This window comes from Trachurus trachurus (assembly GCF_905171665.1).
Source record: "Trachurus trachurus genome assembly, chromosome: 23".
NCBI lineage: Eukaryota > Metazoa > Chordata > Actinopteri > Carangiformes > Carangidae > Trachurus > Trachurus trachurus.
Window position 1 is genome coordinate 772,762 of NC_139912.1, and position 22,188 is coordinate 794,949.

Sequence of the window (22,188 nt, forward strand, 5' to 3'; positions counted from 1 at the left end):
GGCTCCATCAGGTCCAACAACCCGGTCCCGTTAGTCCCGGTCCTGGTCCCGGTCCTGGTCCCGTTAGTCCCGGTCTCAGTCCATGTCTGTCCCGGTCCCGGTTCGATCCCCGCTGTGAGCCGCTGCTGCTGTCACGCTGCTGCTGCGTCCGCACCGTTTTATCCCGCGGACGGAGGATCCTCATTGGACCAGCGGTGACGTCAGAGCTGCGCTCCAATTGGACGGACGCGTCAGAGGGACAGGGACTGACATCTGACGTCATCGGGGTGTTTACAGCACGTTGACACACAACAAACAAACACTCATATTCATAAATGTAAATTTCAGAATTCTTCTCCATCATTAAAGCAGAAGTGAGTGATATGTTTGTGTTAATCTAAGTCTTAAATAGTTGTATCTTCCGACAGCAATCACTTCTATAGAGTGTTTGGTCTGAAACACGGGTCTGTCAGTCACTCTGCTCTGCTCTGAGCCCAGGAGAAAACTTTCCTTGTATCCTACAACCTTTATCCAATGAGGAGAGAGAATGGCATAAAGGGGCAGTCCTCTCTGTGTGTTCAATCTGGTACAAGTTCACGGGTCAGAAGTTACGAGTGGCCGTTATAGTGACTTTCACAGGTAAAACAGGTCGGAGAAACACGAGTGGGTTGCCTGGAACGCTAAGTTGTCGTAAGTCGTAAGTTGTGACTTGAAGCTGTAATTTACGGTTTCAAAAGCCTGCCTGGAACGCAGCATTAGCCAAAACCACCGGATCACTTACTTCTGCTTTAACCTTTGTTATACTGTCATAACTGTAACTTTACTGTAACTTTACTGTTGTAACGAATGTGAGCTGGAAAGACTGAAATGTTGTTGTTGCTACAACTTTAAATAAAGTTTGAAGAAGAAAAAAAACACAACAAACACATGAACTAACACACACACACACAAACACACAACCAGACTCAACAGGTGAAAAGTTATTTCACTTTATTAAAGTTCAAAGGTAGAAAACAGATTTAAAAAAAAAAACAGATTTTCACAGTCGGAGCCATAAAAAGATACAAACAGGAGCTGATAAATATTTATATATTTATATTTATATATATTTATATACTATATAGACTCTGAGTCCAGCATGTAAACATGTCCAGAGATAATAATAATCAATAATCAATAAACATCTGTAGAAAAATAAAGATCAGAGGATTAAAGACGAGACGGAGTCAGTGAGGTAAAACACATCGATGACATCACTGATCGATCTCTGACACGATCAATAACATTAACGATCAGATGTTAGCTTTGATCAGATGATGAAGATGAAGATGAAGATGAAGAGGTAACACTACAATAAGGTTCACAACATTAGAGTAGTTACTGAGGAACTAATGAGTAGTTACTGAGGAACTAATGAGGAACTAATGAGTAGTTACTGAGGAAGTTGATGTCTCACTTTACTTCAGGGTACAAAAAGTGTAACTAATGATTAAGTAATAGTTAGTTCCTCTGTAATTTGATTAGGAGTTACTGACGAACTGGCCATTAACTAATAGTTAGTTCATCATTAGTTCCTCACTAACTACTCATTAGTTGGGGCCACGGGGCAAACGCACCGAGCACTATTGTTATACTGTGGATTTTTTCTTATCTTTACTCTTCTTCCGGACACAATTTTGAATCGCTACTTTCACCTAGAGACTTCATTTAAACTTTAAACAGTAGACACAAGTCTTGTGTATTGTCGTATTACTCCACGTTTTGATAGGTCATATAGTTTTTGATCAATCCCTGATCAATGACCATGATCATTTTTGGAGAAATTATGAGATTATAATGGGTGTGTATTGCACGGAATGTTCGTGTCAGAGTGCGTGACATCATCGGTTAGAGTGAGAGAGAGCCCAAAAAAAGTTCAGATTTTTTCTCTTTCCACACTCCTCCTGGACACAATTTACACTCTACACACATCATTTTTTCCAAATTTGTAGACAAACTTGTTGTGTCTCTCACAATGTGCTCAAAATATCAGAGAGATTTACAGAATTTGAATTATCAGCCTCTGAGTGCAGCCACGTCTGTCTCTGCTCCTCATTGACTCCAATACAAAGATTGAAGCAGATGAGAGAAGCAGAACGGACCCCTGTTTTAAAATCGCACGTTTCTGCAAAATATTTACTGTAGAAACACCAAAATCACACCAAATCGTTCAGGAAGTCCTTACAGCGATGATGGTCTGTGTTTTGTTCTGATAGGAGTTATCGCTTTGTCACAGTAAGCCCAAATGTGAGACCAGTGCAGAGGCAGAAAATCGCTCTTTTTCCTCGACGATTCTGTCTGCCTCAGCCTGGGGGGCCCCTATCGTCATTGGCAACCACCTGAAGTTGCCGTGGTAACGTCTGATTCTCAGGCCAGAGCCACAGTTCATCTACTGTGGGTTTGATTCCCATGTTGACAGAGATGGTATCTACGCCCGGCAGTAGCCCCGTGGCCCTATCAAGTTCAGTTACTAATTAGTTCCTCAGTAACGACTCTAATCTTGTGTCCCATATTGTAAAGTGTTACCGATGAGGATGATGAAGATGATGACACACACACACACACAGTCAGGTCCTGGTTCTGGTTCTGGTTCTGGTCCTGGTCCTGGTTGTAGTTCTGGTTCTGGTCCTGGTCCTGGTTCTGGTCCTGGTCCTGGTTGTAGTTCTGGTTCTGGTTCTGGTTCTGGTTCAGGTTCTGGTTTTGGAGCAGATGCGGCTCAGCAGGATCTCAGAGTACACCTGGTTGACTGGTCCTCTCACGTGATAGGTCCAGCCGTCCTTAGGCCCCGCCCCCTGCTCCACCTCCGGCCCAGCTGATTGGCCGGTGCTGTTGCCTGGCGACGGCCTGGAGGACCAGAGCTTCTCCACCTGTGAACAACCACAGAAGAAGAGTTTGTAAACCAGGGTTGTGTCCGAAATCACTCCCTCATTTCCTCCTCCCTACTCACTATATAGTGAATTCAATATAGTGACTCACTGGTCAAATAAAAAAACACTACTCCGCCGCACAGTTAATGACGTATTACGTCGCGTAATTAAAACGTTCTGACCGCGATCCTAACGGCTGGTGTAGGTACCATGGATACAACCATGGTAACGGCCGGTGTAGCATAGACCTACGGGTGTGCCAACATAAAAAGAGGAGTAAAGCAATATATTAAGCGGTAATATACTTAAGCATCAAAGATGTTCAATCAAACCCACACAGTTTGAAACAACGTTCAAAACACACACAGCCACTCACAACTAAGCATAAAGTCCGCTAGCTTAATGCTAACGTAATGTAAAACACCATAGACGGGCTAACAGAAATTAGCCTTGCTATCCAGAGTCTGTGGTCAGTTTATAACGCTTGTTAGGAAATTTGCTCTGACGTTTGTTGTGGGAGTCTGTGGAAGCCGCGACCGGACAACTCTGACAGCTGGACACATTTATTGAGGCTGCTGCACTACTGCATTTATTTGGTAGCTACACCGGTCACTACTGCATTTATTTGGTAGCTACACCGGTCACTACTGCATTTATTTGGTAGCTACACCGGTCACTACTGCATTTATTTGGTAGCTACACCGGTCACTACTGCATTTATTTGGTAGCTACACCGGTCACTACTGCATTTATTTGGTAGCTACACCGGTCACTACTTCATTTATTTGGTAGCTACACCGGTCGCTCTGGGCCGCTGTGGTAACGGCGATCCGTGACCGCAATGCATGATGGGATATCTTGCTCTGGTTAGTGACCATGGGATGTTCACTACATTTGGCAGTGAATTGTGGGATAGATTCAGTCACTATATAATGAACATTAATAATCACTGAACATTCGGACACCACTACAAAATGGCCTGGTTACTATATAGTGAGTAGGGGGGGATTTCGGACACAGCCCAGGTCTCTCCACTGATTGGTTTCTTCCTGCTCTTCAGTGATTGGTTCGTGGGCCGTGGTTACCGTGGTTACCTCGTGGAAGTGGCAGGCGCAGCGTCCCTGCAGGAACTCCTTGTAGCGACCCATCGTGATGCTGAACGTGTCGATCGCCTCATACCCATGATGCTTTGCAGCGGCGATGATGTCGTCATTCTCTTTGTCCAGATCCTGGATCTCACTCTGGAAACAGACACACACACACACACACACACACAGAGATGCTTGAGGCTCCGCCCCCTCACAGGTGACAGCTTGAGGCTCCGCCCCCTTATTTAAACTCAGAGATATAATTAAGCAATATATCACTCCAGGCCGTGGTCTCTGCTCATTCTACCACTCTAAGGGGCGTTGTTCCCCCTTAGAGTGGTAGAATGAGCAGAGACCACGGCCTGGAGGGATATATTGCTTTTATAAAACGGTTACCAATAATGACAATATGAAAGAGGACATGTAGTTTTCTTCAAGCAGAATAAAAATCTGTTCCCAGCTGTCCAGACGTTAGCTCCAAGTAGCTCTGTCACTGCTCAGTCCCCTCTACCATTGTTAACCCTCTGGAGGTCAAAGTTCACCTTAAACATGTCAATTACACTACTTTACTACATTTTTAACATCGTAAAAACATCAGCTGTCTGTTGCTACGGACTGCAACAGTCCGTTGTCATGGATACATGACAACAACTTCCATTCATACCAGTCATACGTGCCTGAGGCGGAGTGATAGCCTACGCTGTGATAAGGCTTTAGAATAGTAGCCGTGGTGGTATATGCTTATAACATCGTTGAGACAAAACACAAAACATTTGAGACGAACAATGAACACATCAGAAATACCACATCAATTCAGCCTTCAAACAGAGGAGTCTCGTTAAAAACAGGAGCAGTTGGAGGTGAAATTAGATTTAAACTGTCCTAATGAAAAGAGTTTCTGGTGAGTTTCAGGTGGTTCTGCAGAGGGTTGCAGGTCGCAGGTGCAACAGGAAGAAAAACTGAAATTTTCAAACTCAGTGTGAAGAGAAGGAACCTGCAGTGTGAGCTGGTCCAGTTAAAAGATACTAAAGAGTTAATACAGGACGGTGAAAGACCAGTGAGGACTTTAAAGATAAATAAGACGTACCAGACTGAGGGAGCGGATCCCATCCACCTGCAGGTGGAAGCCCAGACCCAGAGACTTCACCACCACCATGACGTCGCCCAGAGACTCTCTGTGGGGGGAGGAGGGGGGGGGCTGTTGTCATGTTGTCATAGTAACCACCGTCTGCATCATCCTCATCCTCATCATGATGAGTGAACTCACCGGTCCAGCACCTCCCTCACCGTCCTCAGGTGCTCCGTGTTGAGCCACTGGACTCCGCCCACCACCAGCACCGTCCGCTCAGAGTTCACCAGAGGTCGTGACCTTTAGGAGCACAGGCCCAAAGTTAACCTCTGACCTGCAAAGTAACTATGCTACGTTGTTAGTTCAACTAGCCGGAGCTTTAGTGAGTCCAGGTTGAGGAGAGGAAGCCTGAGGAAGCTGAACTTCATCCAGCTGCTCATTTTGTTCTGACAAGTCAGAAACACTAAAACTAGACTAAAATCAGTTTTCGTCGACTAAAACTACACGAAAATAGTCCTGGGTTATTCTGACTAAAATAGGACTAAAATGCTCAGAGTTTTAGTCGACTAAAACTTGACTAAACAAAAAAGAGCATGAACCTGACTAAAACTAATAAAAACTAAAATGACAGTTTGGCACAAAGACTAGATTAAATTAAAAAAACAACACTAGTCACATCACCATGACGACAATGTGAACAACCTGTGTCTCTGAGATGGTTTAGACACAGCAACAGAGGATCTTTACTCTCTCCTCCTTCTCACCATCTCTTTATCTACAGGTGGTGAACAGACTGTAGATGAAGAGGTGCCTCCCCCCCCCCCCCCCCCCCCCCCCCCCCCTCACCTGTGCAGCAGCTGCAGCAGCGCCTCTCTGAACGTGCCCCCCCCTCCCCTCACCTGAGCAGCAGCTGCAGCAGCGCCTCTCTGAACGTGCCCCCCCCCCCCCCCTCACCTGAGCAGCAGCTGCAGCAGCGCCTCTCTGAACGTGCCCCCCCCCCCCCCTCTCACCTGTGCAGCAGCTGCAGCAGCGCCTCTCTGAACGTGGGCCTCTGCTCCCTGTCCAACCAGAACTGGGGGTAGTAGCTGTAGCTGACGAGGCTCCGCCCCCCGTTCAGGGCTCCGTACACCTGCGTGTCGTGAGCTTTGCCCCAGACGTCCAGGCTGGAGTTGACCCGCTCCATCAGGAAGTACATCATCCCCCGATTGGTCGAGTCCCCGATGAACAGCACCTGAAGGGGGGGGGGGGGCTCACGCAGGTCAGTTTAGAACTGTTTATTAAAGGGATAGTATCATTTTTTTAAAGTGTGGTTGTATGATCTCCAAATAGCCCCCAAGTACTTTAATTGCAGTAGAAGACTCTCTGCACTCCTCCCGTTAGCAACGCCAGCCCATAATAGCCCTGCCCAGAGATTTACAACATACAGTGTTGTGAACAGACCCAAAGAAACGGCCTATTTTCACGGCCTAAAAGAGGTTTTACCTGAAAAAAAACACACAGTTCCATTGTTCACTATAATATAATTTTTTCCAGCCCCTCAAAGTTCAGGAAAAACACAGTTTTTATTTGGACCTAACCAACTGCTGATCGGCGGGCGCTAACCCTGGGCGGAGGGATACGTGAGGTGGTTAGGTCCAAATAAAAAGTGGTAACGTAGATATGAGACTTTTTTTATAACCAAATAGAAACTCCTCGTTGTCCCTTTAAACAGAGTTTTTCTTAGATAACAAAGTGGAACCACTCTTACTCGTATACAGCTCATAAAAAATAAAATTTCAATTTCTTTTTAAATACCTGTTTCCTTTCAATACAACAGAGGTAGTGAGGTAGATTATTCCACAGAGTTATTGCTCTATCCACCTTTTTCCGAACGTCAACAACGTAGCCTGTTTTGCCGGTTTTGCTCTTCCGGTGGAATTTTATGTTTACGTTTCCATGGTTTCGGTAGTCGCGGTAAATGCATGGATTTCTTTTCTTCTTTTCTCAATGAAAATCTGTAAAACGCATGAATCACCACACCAGCTTTTAACAATAGATATCACACAAATTGACATCCGTGTTAAAAGCCAGCGTTAATAGATCCATGCGTTTACCGTAACTATGACAACGACTGAAAACCATGGAAACGTAAACGTACAATTCCACCAAACCGGCTTTGACCACAGATGACGTTGGGAAACTTGTGGATAGATAAAAGATGGTGATGACCTCTCAGCTCTGAGCTCACCTTCCTGTCGGTCATACAGTCCTGCAGCAGGGGGCGGGGCACCGGCCGGTGGGAGCAGCCGTCTGGTTGCCAGGCAACCTCCCGCCAATCACACGTCCTGTTGTCAGAACAGCTGAGACACGGGACCACCCACCGCCCTGGTGAGACAGGTGAGACAGGTGAGAGGACAGAGACAGATTTATATTTAGAATACTGGGAAAAGAAAAGAAAAACTCAAAGCAGACTAAATTGTTATTTAACTCTAAACAGAGAATATAAATTGGCCGAATACCTCCACTCTGTTATGGCGCATTTCCACTAGCACGGCTCGGCTCGATACGGTACGGCTCGGCACGGCTCGGCTCGGTTTGGTTGTGTTTCCATTACAACTGAGTATCACTAGTGCCGCCGTGACGTCATTTACACGTCGCCGAGCAACGCTCTAAACTCTGTAATTATATAACTTTAGCAACATTTGAAACATTTTCAGGCGAGAAAGTAGTCGTTTAGATCCCCAACGTGTTGAAAATCTGACTAAATACCAGCTGTTTACAATTTTGTTTCAACGAAGTCGGCGTTACTAAAGCTAGCCGTAGTGAGCAACGCACTTCCGGTTATTTTCACAAAATAAAATACCCGTTGCCTTTTATCATAAGGAAAGCCATTACGATAGAATTGGTGCTTTTACTTTGAAAACAGGAAGTGAACCTACCTTCGCTGTAGCTAGCTTTAAACCGCCGTTTTGACTGCTCTCGTCCCGTTAACGGCATTTAACCGTTCAATATGCCTTACCGGAGAGTCTGGCCAGCTCTGAGATCGGCCTGGTTCATTGTAAAACATTTATTTATTGATGTAAATGTGGTGTTTTCTGTGCGTACAGACCCCAAGGCAGTGCTGCTCTTCTGTCTAACCACAAACAAACTTCTGCTACAGCCACTTGTTAGATTTCATCAATGAGACCAACATTTAAGAGTTTAACCAGCCGGTGGTAAACCTCTAAAAGCCATCGGGGAAGTTAATTAGCGGTCTGTTCTCCTCGGGGTGACGGTGGTAGGCTGGCCGGCGGAGCACGTCAGGAGCCGGGCTGCTGCCTCTGTGATGTCGCGGTCGCTGCTCGGACCTGGAGCTTCACTTCTCCGAAAAACATCGGGGCAAACTTCTAAACAGCCGTCGTTTGGATAAACTAACCGCACATGGGGATCTAAACAGTTACTTTCTCTCATGAAAAAATATTAAAACTTAATAAAGTCACGTAATAACAGAGCCAGTCTCAATATTAGAAATTCTCTGGTAATAACAGGCTTCAGGCTTCAGCAGGAACATTTCTGTTGTCGGTCGTCGCTTCCAGTGACGACACTCATCGGCCAATCAGTGGAAGGCAGTCGGCTGACGTCACGTTTTAGTAACGCTTCGGCTCGCTTGGAACCAGGGCTGAGGTGATACCAAAAATGTACCCGGTTGCAGGTACTGCGTGCTAGTGGAAACACGCAATAGCGCGCCGAGCCGTGCCGTACCGAGCCGAACCGTGCTAGTGGAAATGCGCCATTAGAGACATAAAACAAAGACTGATCCTGACCAAGTACAGGCTGAGTGACCAGCAGCTGGCTGTAGAGAAAGGACGACACCGACAGACATGGCTGCCCAGAGAGCAGCGGCTATGTGCTCACTGCTCCACAGGAGAGATAGAGACAGAGATGCACTTCCTGCTCCACTGTGAGAAATACTCGTTAATAAGAGACGCTCACTTTAAAGAAATAACTAAGAGAATCAAAAGATTCCACCTACTAACACCAGAGGAGAAGATGTCCGTCCTGCTGGGAGAAGGGACAGCAGCTCCTCTGGCAGCTAAATATGGAACTGCTTGCCACAACCTGAGGGACTCTTTAACATCTTAACTTCATACCAATAAAGCTGTTTGAACTGAATTGACAGACAGGTGAGACAGGTGAGACAGGTGAGAGGACAGACACCTGGGACGTGTCCGGAGCTGCAGGTCTGTTGTGGACTCTGAGTCCTGGTGAACGGCTGGAGACCACAGTCCTGACGGGGCCGGACCAGCAGTCCACAGTCCTAGAACCAGAACACACACACACACACACACACACACACACACACACACACACACACACACACACACACACACACACACACACACACACACACAGCAGTTTGTGCTGACTGTCGGTGTGAACAGGAGTCGTCTTTGTTTTTTGTTCCAACCTTCTTAGGTGTACCATTTGGTCAGTGGATCGTATCGTTTTGTCCGTGTACCGTTTAGTCAGTGGATCGTTTGGTCAGTGTACCATTTGGTCAGTGCATCGTTTGGTCAGTGCATCGTTTGGTCAGTGCATCGTTTGGTCAGTGAATCGTTTGGTCAGTGAATCGTTTGGTCAGTGCATCGTTTGGTCAGTGAATCGATGATTTGAATACTAGTAAAAATCCCACAGTCAAGTGCCATTAGGTAGTGTTAATGTGGAAAACGGTCCGGGCGGGAATCACCGTTTGGTCAGTGCATCGTTTGGTCAGTGCATCGTTTGGTCAGTGAATCGTTTGGTCAGTGTATCATTTGGTCAGTGCATCGTTTGGTCAGTGCATCGTTTGGTCAGTGCATCGTTTGGTCCGTATATCGTTTGGTCAGTGCATCGTTTGGTCCGTATATCGTTTGGTCAGTGCATCGTTTGGTCCGTGTATCGTTTGGTCAGTGCATCGTTTGGTCCGTATATCGTTTGGTCAGTGTATCATTTGGTCAGTGCATCGTTTGGTCAGTGCATCGTTTGGTCAGTGCATCGTTTGGTCAGTGCATCGTTTGGTCCGTATATCGTTTGGTCAGTGCATCGTTTGGTCCGTGTATCGTTTGGTCAGTGCATCGTTTGGTCAGTGCATCGTTTGGTCAGTGCATCGTTTGGTCCGTATATCGTTTGGTCAGTGCATCGTTTGGTCCGTATATCGTTTGGTCAGTGCATCGTTTGGTCCGTGTATCGTTTGGTCAGTGCATCGTTTGGTCCGTATATCGTTTGGTCAGTGAATCGTTTGGTCAGTGCATCGTTTGGTCAGTGCATCGTTTGGTCCGTATATCGTTTGGTCAGTGCATCGTTTGGTCAGTGCATCGTTTGGTCCGTATATCGTTTGGTCAGTGCATCGTTTGGTCAGTGAATCGTTTGGTCAGTGAATCGTTTGGTCAGTGAATCGTTTGGTCAGTGTATCATTTGGTCAGTGCATCGTTTGGTCCGTATATCGTTTGGTCAGTGCATCGTTTGGTCAGTGCATCGTTTGGTCCGTGTATCGTTTGGTCAGTGCATCGTTTGGTCCGTATATCGTTTGGTCAGTGCATCGTTTAGTTGTTGGATTTTCTTTTGACGAATGGGAATTAAAAAACAAAAATCATTGGTTTATTCTATTTTCATTTTGAAATACAGAAAATAAAATTGAAACACAAAGCGTTGTTGTTTCAATGCTGACATGGAGTCCGGCAGACAGTAAACATCAAACACCGCTGGACGGAACAGTAAAAACAAACAAACGGTCCGATGGCACAATGGCAAGACGCGTCACCATGTTGCTATGGCAACGCCAACATGCTCGTACTCGTATGTCACGGCAAAAGTTAAAGTATTCGAACTGTGGGCGGCGTCACCGTTTGGCGGCCCTTACCCAAGTTTTACCGTCATTGTCGTCGTTTGCACTAGAATGACATTCGGTCCGCCGTCTCCATGGCAACGCAGCATAAGGGTCAAAGAACAATTAACTACATTTTAAAAACTGTTTGATTTTCATGTTCTAGTTCACATAACGAAAAATAAAATAAAACAAGTCTCTCTACAGTCTCACCTTGTAAACAACGACTTCCAGGGTCAGAATATGAAACAAAAACCCTTTGTTTTCTAGTGATTTTATTTTTGTTTATATGAACTAGAACATGAAAATTAACATTAAATGTAGCTCATTGTTCTTTGATGCTCAGAAATAAAAAAGCTTTGTATCATTTTTTGTTTTTCAAAATGAAAATCCAATAAACCGATCAGTTTTTGTTTTTTATTCCCATTCATCAAAATAAAACTCAACGGCCAGAAGACAAACTGACCTCTGACCTCTGAGCTGAATGTGTTTTAACCCACTGTCAGCTGGTATAACTACTATTTCTTCATAACATTCTGACTATATAGGCAACATAAAATAAATCTGGACTGAAATGTGGAATAAATGAAATTCACTTTTGCAATGCAACACTATTTTACAATATTTGTCACATATTATTTTGGAGAAAAGCTTTTTGTTTTTACTGCCCAGTGTCGCTAAAATGCGTTAAAATCTAATTATAGAAACACAGAAAAAATCTATTTCAATGTAATGTTTCCAGAAAAAAGTATATTTTTATAAGTACACTTATAAACCCACTGTAGGTGGATAAAATATTCCATATTTATTATTCTTTTGTGGTTTCACCCTTTGACATTTTCAGGGGTTTCAGTCTTAAAAATGTCATTTCCAACGACATGAAATCAACATGAACCAAAATGTACATTTCAACAAATCTGATGGTTTTGAAACACTTTTTTTTTTAACTTATTAATTTTCATTTATTTACTGTAAAACTTCTTTCTTTTATTTGTCACTGACCCTTTAGTTTGTCGTGTGAGATGGAAAAACTAAAACAACTTAATAATCAGTTAAATAGAAGAACAGAGAATAGAAAGAAAGAACGAGTCACAGATTCAAACTGCACCAAGTAAAAACAACTGGTCGGCAGCGAAGCAGCTGAACTACTATGGGATGCCCCCCCCCCTCCCCCCCCCCCCTCCTCCTCCTCCTCTGTCGTCTCGTGGTCAGAGGTCAAAGGTCAAATAAACTGAACCAGCTCAGATCCTCATGAGAGACGAGTTCAGAGACACCGCCGACACACACACACACTCACACACACGTACCTGAGTGTGTGTGAGTGTGTGTGTGTGTGTGTGTGACTCCGCCCCCTGTCAGGACCAATAGCGATGAAGCAGCGAGTCCAGTTCCTCTGGTCTCAGCCAGAATAGAATAGGGTTGATTGTTATATTGTAACTAACTTAGTATAATATATTTATTTATGGGGATAGTTTATATATATTTATATTTATATTTACGAGGATATGTGTGTAGTATATATTTATTTTTGTAATTATATATTTATATAGCCTAGATATTTATGAAGTGTATATATGGTATATATTCATATAGGTGTATTATGTAGTTATGATATCTGTGTAGTTACAAACTGAAGAATAGTTAAAAAGAGGTGGGAAATTAAAAAAAAGTATTGTACTTCTTCCCACTCCTTTTTCGAACAATATGCGGTGTTTTGTTATGTCTTAGCTCTTTATTTTATTGTATTTTTTATTTTCTTTCTCTTTTTCTTTCTTTTGTATGTACAATAGTTACATACATTTTTTTTTTATACATGTTTGAAAATAAAATTCATTCATTCATTCAACAAACTTTTCATAAACCTACAAACCTTAAAACTTAATGATATCGTGGACGATAAAACTGCTCAAATGATGTTTAAAGTCAATAATAATCTGGACTGGAACCAGTAGATATGAACTAAGAGTGACTGACTGTATGTCTTTACAAAAGCAAAGGTACGAACAAGTGTGAAACAAAGATGTATTGATCAATTAAAGGAGTCAATCAATGGAAAAATCTAGAATTAGAAATCAACTGTGCAACACACTTAAAGGGACAACGAGGAGTTTCTATTTGGTTATAACAAAGTCTGATATTAATGTGGATGAATCTACGTTACCACTTGTTAATGGTCCATTTTAGATAAATCTATGGTTTTGTCTCTATGGTTATTTTGTTATTATTAGTGGTGGTGGAAATGCTGGGCGAGCCGACCAGCGTTTCTTTACTTTCGGTTTCGTGGCGAGTCATGAGAATAACGCCGCCGAAAATAATAAAATAAATATAAAACTGAATTATAAATAAATACCAGTGTGCTCATAAACTGCTGTATGGAGAATATGCAGGTTTTTTGAGTGAATGAGTGAACGGAAAAAAGGTTCATTTACAGTAAAAAGGCAAAATAAGCTGCTGCTTCAGCCGATACCTTTTTGGTCAAAGTGTGTGTGTGTGATGTTGGTGTGTCTGAACTCAGCCCAGATGACACACACACACACACACACACACACACACACACACACACACACACACACACACACACACACACACACACACACACACACACACACACACACACACACACACACACGCCCTCTGAGCTGCAGGTTTCTCTGGGCGCCGTCACATTCCTCACCGCGCCGTCGCTCCTGGCGACAAAGTGCGATGAGAAAACTTAACAGGGATTTTCTTGTTCGTACCTGAGCTCAGTGTAAAGCTCAAACACGCGGCGCTGGTCCGAGACCCGGTCCGAGACCTCAAACAGGCCGCCGCCGTCGCCGCCGGCAACCGCCTTTCATCCCCGCCCAGCGTCTGAGGCGCCGCCACGTAGGCAGAGGTCGACAGTAATGGAGTAAAGTTACTTTGAGTACTGTACTTATCTTACTGTACATATCCAGAGGATTTGTACTCTACTTGAGTATTAGATTTCTTTGCTACTTATTACTCTTACATAGGGATGTCACAATTACTTGTTTTCACAATTAAAGCAGATATCAGCTTCACAGCCGTTTCGGCTAATGCTGCGTTCAAGGCAGGCTTTTGAAACCGTAAGTTACAGCTTCAAGTCACAACTACGACTTGGTAGCGTTCCAGGTAACCCGTAGCTCGTGTTTTTACCATCCTGTTGTCTGTGAAAGTTCCCTATAACGGCCACTCGTAACTTCCGACCCGTGAACTCGTACCAGATCGAACTGGTATGACTTCACAGGAAGGAAAAACACAAAGTACGAGTTTCTTTGAACGCACCATGAGTTAGCAGCCCCCGCCCTTGTCAGGCATCAATTGGTCCTCGTGCTATGTCACCACATTCACGCGCATCCCTTGGCTGCACACACAGCCCTTCATGCCGTTCTCTCTCCTCATTGGATAACACTTGTATCCCACAAGGAAAATTTTCTCCTCGGGTTACAGCAGAGCAGAGTGACGGAGAGACTCGTGTTTAGGCTGAAATACTTCATGTAAGTGATTGCTGACGGAAAATAGGACTATTTAGGACTTATATTAACAAAAACATTCCACTGATATCTGCTTTAATCGCGGTGTTAAACGCCAAAGTAAAGGTAAATGCACAGATACTGGTCCATTTGTCTAAAGAAATGCTGAATTGGTAGGAATTTAAATGTTTGCATGTCATTTGTATTGTAAAAAAATGATTAAAATAAACTTAAACATTTTGTATAGAGGACAATTACAGTAATGACTTAAATATTTCAAACACTTCCCCTGGAGGATTAATAACTGATCCTAAGAGATTAGTAATGTTGTTATATTTTCACTATATTTGATTTCACACATTCATAGTGTTTTGACATTTATTGATGTATAATAATCGTGATAATCGTAATACTGTGATTATTTCTCTGACAATAATCGGACCTAGAAATTCTGTAATCGTGACATCCCTACTCTTACAGCAGATGTTTGAAAGATGGGGGTGGTTAAATTAAATTAGAGTTCATTCTCACTAACAAGAGTTAAAAGCTCCTTACATTCATTTAGAAACAATTAGAGTCATTCATTGATGTGGAGAATAAGACATTTACTCTGACTCTGACTTTGACTTAGAGTACAAAAAAAAAGCAAGTACTTTTTTACTCTTACTGGAGTAACATGTCGACTGAGCTACTTTTACTTGTAACGGAGTAAATTTTGACCAGTAGTATTTGTACTCTTACTCAAGTACTGGGGTCGAGTACTCTGTCCATCTCTCCACGTATGGAGTCAACACACACACACTGCAAAAACTCAAATATCTTACCAAGAATATTTGTCTCATTTCTAGTCAAAACAAATCTCATTCTACTTAAAATCAGACTCATCACATTAAAAGCAGCTTGTTTTTAGACACTTTTTACTTCTTTCAAGCTGATTTTCACTTGAAATAAGTAGAAAAATCTGATAGTGGAGCAAGTTTTTCTTTCTTATTACAAACACAAAAAACCTGCTTTCACTGGCAGATTTTTCTACTTATTTCAAGTGAGAATTAGTTTGAAACAAGTGAAAATGATCTAAAAACAAGTTCATTTTTAGGTTTTGAGTGGAAAAAGAGATTAGTTTTGACTGGAAATGAGACATTTTGACAAGAAACAAGACAAATATTCTTGGAAAGATTTTGAGTTTTTGCAGTGCAGGCCTCTTCCCACAATGCACCAGGGCAGCAGGACGCTCTGACCCCGGTCCCATTCAGACCAGAACCAGCGAGTCCTCTGAGATCAAAGACTCAGCCGGACTCAGTCCTGATCCGATCCGACTCCAGCTCCCTAATCCGGATCAGGACTCATCAGATCACATTCCCTCATCGAGCCAGAACCACCGGCCGGACCGAGGCCAGAGACCAGTTCAACATTTAGTCAAATTGGCCCAATGCCATAATCCCTATAGTCATAGCAGTAGGTTCGTTACCTTTAATTGTCGGTGCAAGCTGTTTTTAGAACGGTGGAGCAGAGCCGTGAGCTGCTCAGAGCTACGCTACGGAGGCTCATTATGGGATTTCTTGGTTTCCCTCATCAAACTCATCAAATACACAATCCAACAACTCCACAACGCTCTGGTGGACAAGTTGTGAGCTGCACATTCACCACGCTATGAGATAATAACACAACGTTACCACACAGAGTTGTTTTAGAGGGAAATTCATGCAAAACCTCTGATGCACGTTGCCTTCAGGGACAGTTTTTCATCAACAGTCTCTGTATTTACCTCTAAAACAACTCTGTGTGGTAACGTTGTGTTATTATCTCATAGTGTGGTGAATGTGCAGCTCACAACTTGTCCACCAGAGCGTTGTGGAGTTGTTGGATTGTGTATTTGATGAGTTATATATTTATTAGTTCTATTTATTTGTATGTAAATTAGCTCTGTCTTTAGCAACTGGAAAACAAAGGCACCTAATGTGTCAATAAATTTAAATCTGAGACCGAGGAACTGGACTTCACCTCTATTGGTCCTGACAGGGGGAGGAGTGTGTGTGTGTGTGTGTGTGTGTGTGTGTGTGTGTGTGTGTGTGTGTGTGTGTGTGTGTGTGTGTGTGTGTGTGTCTCACCTGTACGAAGCTGCAGGTCACGTGGTCTCCGAACATGGGCAGACTCGGCCGGCTCTCGCGGGTCACGTGGACGGTGTAGATCGTCATGACGACGGGCTGCGGCCCGGCGTCGTCGTCCGTCACCAGGATGCTGATCCGGCTGTTGCCGAGGCCGACCGGGTAGTTCGCCATCCTGCATGAGGTCACAGAACGCCGCCAGTCAGGAGCCAATCAGGAGCCGGTCTGGTGGTCTTCACATTTTACCACTTTCTTCTGGAATTTGTAAACTTCTTTTTTTTGAGAATTTTTTACCACTTTTTTTTTCTGAGAATTTTTTACCACTTTTTTGGGGGGGGGGGGGAGAATTTTTGAGGATTTTACGGAACAGGATTCGAGTCGCTGTGGAAAAACAGTGAGTTCTGACTTTTTTTTAAATTTTTCACTCAATTCTGAGATAAAAGTCAGAACCTTTTTACCACTTTTTTCTAGAATTTGTAAACTTTTTTTTGTTTTGAGAAATTTTTACCACAAAATTATTATTATTATTATTATTATTATTATTATTATTATTATTATTATTATTATTATTATTATTATTATTATTTTATTTTGGGGGGAAATTTTACCACTTTTACTCAAATTTTTTTTTTCCCAGAATTTCCGACACTTTTTTCTAAAAAAATAAAAAAAATCTTTTTTGGGAGAAATTGTACCAGTTTTTTCCAGAAAGTTCTCTACAATATTTCCACAAATTCACCCCAGTGGCCCTAATTTTAAAAAAGTAACGTCCTTCAGTCTCAGAACAAATATTTGTGTATTTCTGGTGTTTGCTTCAATGGGTCCGTGGTCTAATTTGGGTCAATTTAGGGTCCTTGTTGTAAAACAGTTTGGGAACCACTGGTCTGGGTCCTGGTCTCAGGTCCTGGTCTGGGACCTGGTCCTGGTCTGACCTGGGTCCGTGGTGCTGGTCCAGATGGACTCGGCAGGCGGCGCTGACCGGTTCTGGCCGGATGCGGACGGTGGCGGTGTCGAAGGTCACCTCGGCGTGGTACTCCTTCACCGCCGGGCTGAAGGGCGGCGAGAGGGGGAGGGGCGGCGAGGTGTAGATCTGCCGGAGCCGCGGCTCCACACACCCACCTGACACACACACACACACACAAACACACACACACACATCAACCGACCAATCACAGGGCTGCACACTAGAGCCGTCAGAACTTCACTGTTCAAACAGAATCTAATTATTTTACAGTAACAATGAAACATCTGAAGGTGAAACTGAACAAAACTAAACACATTGATGAAACGAACTATGTTGTTGTAGTCCAGGCAAAATAGCGTTTAGTCCGACAGACTAATTGTAACAGAATGTTTTTCACCATAAATCATTTCTATGAGGTGTCCAGAACAACATACTAAAAGTCCTAAGAAATCCTAGTTGGGGAAATATGTTTAATTCTCATCAATCCAACATTGATTTACTGTATAAAGTCTATGGTGCCAATAAGGCCAGAAAACAATACACCCCAATGGGGCTATTTTGGACCATAAGTCAATTAGTGTTGAGCTCATTTGCATATTTAAAATAAATTTTCCAAGAAACTTGAATACAGAAAATGTTACTTTTCATGGATACTTTCATTGTGTAAAGTTTCATTGTGGTAGGAGTAAAGGAAAAAAAAAAAAAAGCCTATTCGGGTTTATTTTGGGCATATTCAATTAGTGTATTGCTCATTTGCATATTCAAATTAATAAAAAAAACAAACTTGTAATACAAAAAATGTTACTTTTCATGTATACTTTCATGGTGTAAAGTTTCATTGTGATAGGAGTAAAGGAAAACAGCCCCATTGAGGTGTATTGTATTGGCACCGTAGACTTTATAGTCCAGGCAAAATAGCGTTTTCCGACAGACTAATTGTAACAGAATGTTTTTCACCATAAATCATTTCTATGAGGTGTCCAGAACAACATACTAAAAGTCCTAATGAATCCTAGTTGGGGAAATATGTTTAATTCTCATCAATCCAACATTGATTTACTGTATAAAGTCTATGGTGCCAATAAGGCCAGAAAACAATACACCTCAATGGGACTATTTTTTTCCTTTACTCCTATCACAATGAAACTTTACACAATGAAAGTATCTATGAAATGTAGCATTTTTTGTATTACAAGTTTCTTTGAAAATGAATTTGAATATGCAAATGAGCCACACACTTATCAAATATGCCCAAAATACACCCGAATAAGCTTAATTTTTTCCTTTACTCCTACAACAATGAAACTTTACACAATGAAAGTATACATGAAAAGTAACATTTTTTGTGTCTTTTTTTGTGTTTTTGTCGTCATGGAGACGGTGTCGACAGCAGCGTCTCACCTGCAGCTGTGGCTCCGCCCGGCGACAAGGAAACAGCCGGCTGCTGATTGGTCGAAGAAGCTCCAGCGTCGTCGCCTCTGTCACAGACAGGAAGTGAGTTTAAGGTTTTTACTTCCTGTTTTTACATCTGCTGAGTCGCCGCAGCAATGAATTATGGGATGTTTCCTCACCTGGAGCTCAGGTTCCTCTGGAGCTCGTAGTGACGGACGATGGAGACGAGGAGGTCGGACACACTCAGAGGAGAGGAGGAGGAGGAGGAGGAGGAGGAGGAGGAAGAAGACGAAGAGGAGGAGGAGGAAGAGGATGAAGAGGGGTAGAGCTGCACAGAAACAATAAACAGCATCTTACTTTGTGTGTCTGTGTCAGTGTGTGTGTGTGTGTGTGTGTGTGTGTGTGTGTTGTTGCAGCTCGGTGCAGCAGCTCCACCTGCTGGTTCTCAGCTGAAACTGACACAGTTCACTAAACTCATTCTGCTCTTTTCTGCAAAACCTTCAACAGACAACACGTTGTTCTCATTTAATTTCACACTGTGATACACACGTGTTGTAAAACTGTGAACACTTGCAGCAGAATGTGAACACAGCTCCAACACACTGTCGTCTATTACACACAACAAGTCAAACCTGAACACACACACACACACACAGATGTGTAACTTTGTGCTCAGAGCTCAGGAGACACAGTGAACCAGACACAACCAGACTGTTACTGAGGAAACAGACGATCACAGCACGTTAAAGGCTGAATACTGAGAAAACAGCAGAACAGCTCCGTCTGCTGGTCACAGACTGGAACTACAACTACAGGATACTCAAGTGGATTCACCACGCTATGAGATAATAACACAACGTTACCACACAGAGTTGTTTTAGATTAGATTAGATTAGATTAGATAAAACTGTATTCATCCCGAAGGAAATTATTCTGCCAGGCCGCTCCAGAGAAAATAGAAATAAATAGGATACAAGGAGGAAAATATATGACAAAATATATCCTGCAATGTCTAGACAATATACACAACAAAGAAGCAACCTAGATATAAGTTAAAAGTTAAATACAGTGCAACATTAATTTAAAAAATTGCACTCATGTTTTAGAGGGAAATACAGAGACTGTTGATGAAAAACTGTCCCTGAAGGCAACGCGCATCAGAGGTTTTACATGAATTTCCCTCTAAAACAACTCTGTGTGGTAACGTTGTGTTATTATCTCATAGCGTGGTGAATGTGCAGCTCACAACTTGTCCACCAGAGCGTTGTGGAGTTGTTGGATTGTGTATTTGATGAATTTGATGGAGGGAAACCAAGAAATCCCATAATGAGCCTCCGTAGCGTAGCTCTGAGCAGCTCACGGCTCTGCTCCGCCGTTCTAAAAACAGCTTGCACCGACAATTAAAGGTAACAAACCTACTGCTATGACTATAGGGGTTATGGTGATGGGCCGGTTTGACAAAATTGAACTAACCCTTTTAAATTAGACTCATCACATAAAAAGCAGCTTGTTTTTAGACACTTTTTACTTCTTTCAAGCAGATTTTCACTTGAAATAAGTAGAAAAATCTGATAGTGGAGCAAGTTTTTCTTTCTTATTACAAACACAAAAAACTTACTTTCACTGGCAGATTTTTCTACTTATTTCAAGTGAAAATTAGTTTGAAACAAGTGAAAATGATCTAAAAACAAGTTCATTTTTAGGTGATGAGTCTTATTTTAAGTGGAAAGAGTTTAGTTTTACTATAGGGATTATGGTGATGGGCCAATTTGACAAAATGTTGAAGCCGTGTGGACGTCCGACCGGACAAGACATGTCTCACCAGCTGGAAGGATGATGACGTCATCACCTGGCGCTGAAACCTCAGCAGCAGAAGGAAGTCGTCCTCGGAGAGACACAGACTGTCTGTCCCTCTGCAGCCGCTGCCGCCGCCGCCCGGTGTCCTCTCTGTCCCCTCCGTCCTCTCTGTCCTCTCCGTCCTCTCTGTCCTCTCCGTCCTCTCTGAGGACAGGTGAGGGAGCGTCCTCAGCAGGAAGTGCAGCGTGTCCTCCAGGATCAGGTCTCTGGTCACCTGTCCGTCAAACGTGTCTTCACTCAGAGAGGAGAACGTCAGGTCGGTGTCCACCTGGAGGGACAGAGACAGAGACAGAGACAGAGACAGAGGCTGTTTTCGAAACTGCATACTACCGTACTGTATACTACATACTGCGTTAGTATGTACTGTATACTGCATACTGAATGTAGGATTCAATCTGCTACTTCAGCAGACCGACACCGTTCACACCGCAGTAACAGTATACAAGTTTCCCAGAATGCATTTCACAGCAACCGGTAGCAGTAGCTGTAAAACAGGCTAACAGCTGTTTTATTTCCCGCTCTAGCGCTGTTATTATGTAACTTTATGAAGTTTTAATATGTTTTCATGTGAGAAAGTAACTGTTTAGATCCCAAATCTACGGCCAGTTTATCCAAACGACGGCTGTTTAGAAGTTTGCTCCGATGTTTTTCAGAGAAGTGAAGCTGCAGCGACCGGGACATCACAGAGGCAGCAGCCGGTCTGCAGAGCTGCTCGGCCGGCCAACCTCCGTCCTCATCCCGGGGGAGAAAACCATCACTAATTAACTTACCCGCAGGTTTTTAGAGGTTTACCACCGGCTGGTTAAGTTATTTCTAGGAGATAAATGTTGGTCTCAGTGATGAAATCTAACAGCTGTATCAGTAGCATTAGTTAGTGTGAATGTAAAGTGAAGCTTCCTGTGTGTGTTGGACAGAAGAGCAGCGCTGCCTCGGGGCTCTGGAGCCTACGGACACAAACCACCACATTTACATCAAGAAATACATGTTTTACAATCAACACATCAGTCTGCAGTAAGTTTTATTTTATTAAACTATAGTTACGGTACACGGCTACACTATCGTCTTTGATTACGGTTAGGACGTCAGGGGAGCATTGCATTGTGGGATACAGTACGTGATGTAGACTGGTCAGATACTGGAGATATTTTCCGAATCAGTACGACATCCGGGAATTTTTCACATACTGCAGATTTTGCGTTTGTTTGCATACTGCATACTGCATTTTGGCAAAATACAGCCAGAGACAGACAGGTGAGACAGACAGGTGTCCTCGGGGACTTGGACGTGTCTTACCTGGAGGACGACAGGTGTGGTGGAGCTGCTGAACATCAGAGTGAAGGTGAGCAGCTGGTAACACAACACACACCTGAAACACACAACACACACCGACCAATCAGCTGCCAGTACTCTACCAACAACCAATCAGCTGCCAGTACTCTACCAACAGCCAATCAGCTGCCAGTAGGCTACTCTACCAACAACCAATCAGCTGCCAGTCAGTACTCTACCAACAACCAATCAGCTGCCAGTCAGT

At 43.3% G+C, this 22,188-nt stretch overlaps 1 protein-coding gene across 1 annotated transcript in view; it reads right to left on the reverse strand.

Annotated features, from left to right (window-relative positions):
• Positions 1 to 2,594: 2,594 nt before the first annotated feature.
• The window catches only part of cped1 (cadherin-like and PC-esterase domain containing 1), a gene marked incomplete at its 5' end in the record, with an annotated part of 34,743 nt that continues 15,149 nt past the window's right edge, over positions 2,595 to 22,188 (reverse strand). Inside the window, 13 exons of the mRNA XM_083999331.1 lie at positions 2,595 to 2,885; positions 3,980 to 4,126; positions 5,061 to 5,148; positions 5,241 to 5,342; positions 6,053 to 6,273; positions 7,270 to 7,406; positions 9,219 to 9,318; positions 16,445 to 16,616; positions 17,374 to 17,560; positions 18,807 to 18,883; positions 18,977 to 19,125; positions 20,620 to 20,922; positions 21,948 to 22,020. Coding sequence (XP_083855457.1) covers positions 2,706 to 2,885; positions 3,980 to 4,126; positions 5,061 to 5,148; positions 5,241 to 5,342; positions 6,053 to 6,273; positions 7,270 to 7,406; positions 9,219 to 9,318; positions 16,445 to 16,616; positions 17,374 to 17,560; positions 18,807 to 18,883; positions 18,977 to 19,125; positions 20,620 to 20,922; positions 21,948 to 22,020 — 1,936 coding nt within the window. The 3' untranslated portion in view covers positions 2,595 to 2,705. The remainder of the gene's footprint in view (positions 2,886 to 3,979; positions 4,127 to 5,060; positions 5,149 to 5,240; positions 5,343 to 6,052; positions 6,274 to 7,269; positions 7,407 to 9,218; positions 9,319 to 16,444; positions 16,617 to 17,373; positions 17,561 to 18,806; positions 18,884 to 18,976; positions 19,126 to 20,619; positions 20,923 to 21,947; positions 22,021 to 22,188) is intronic.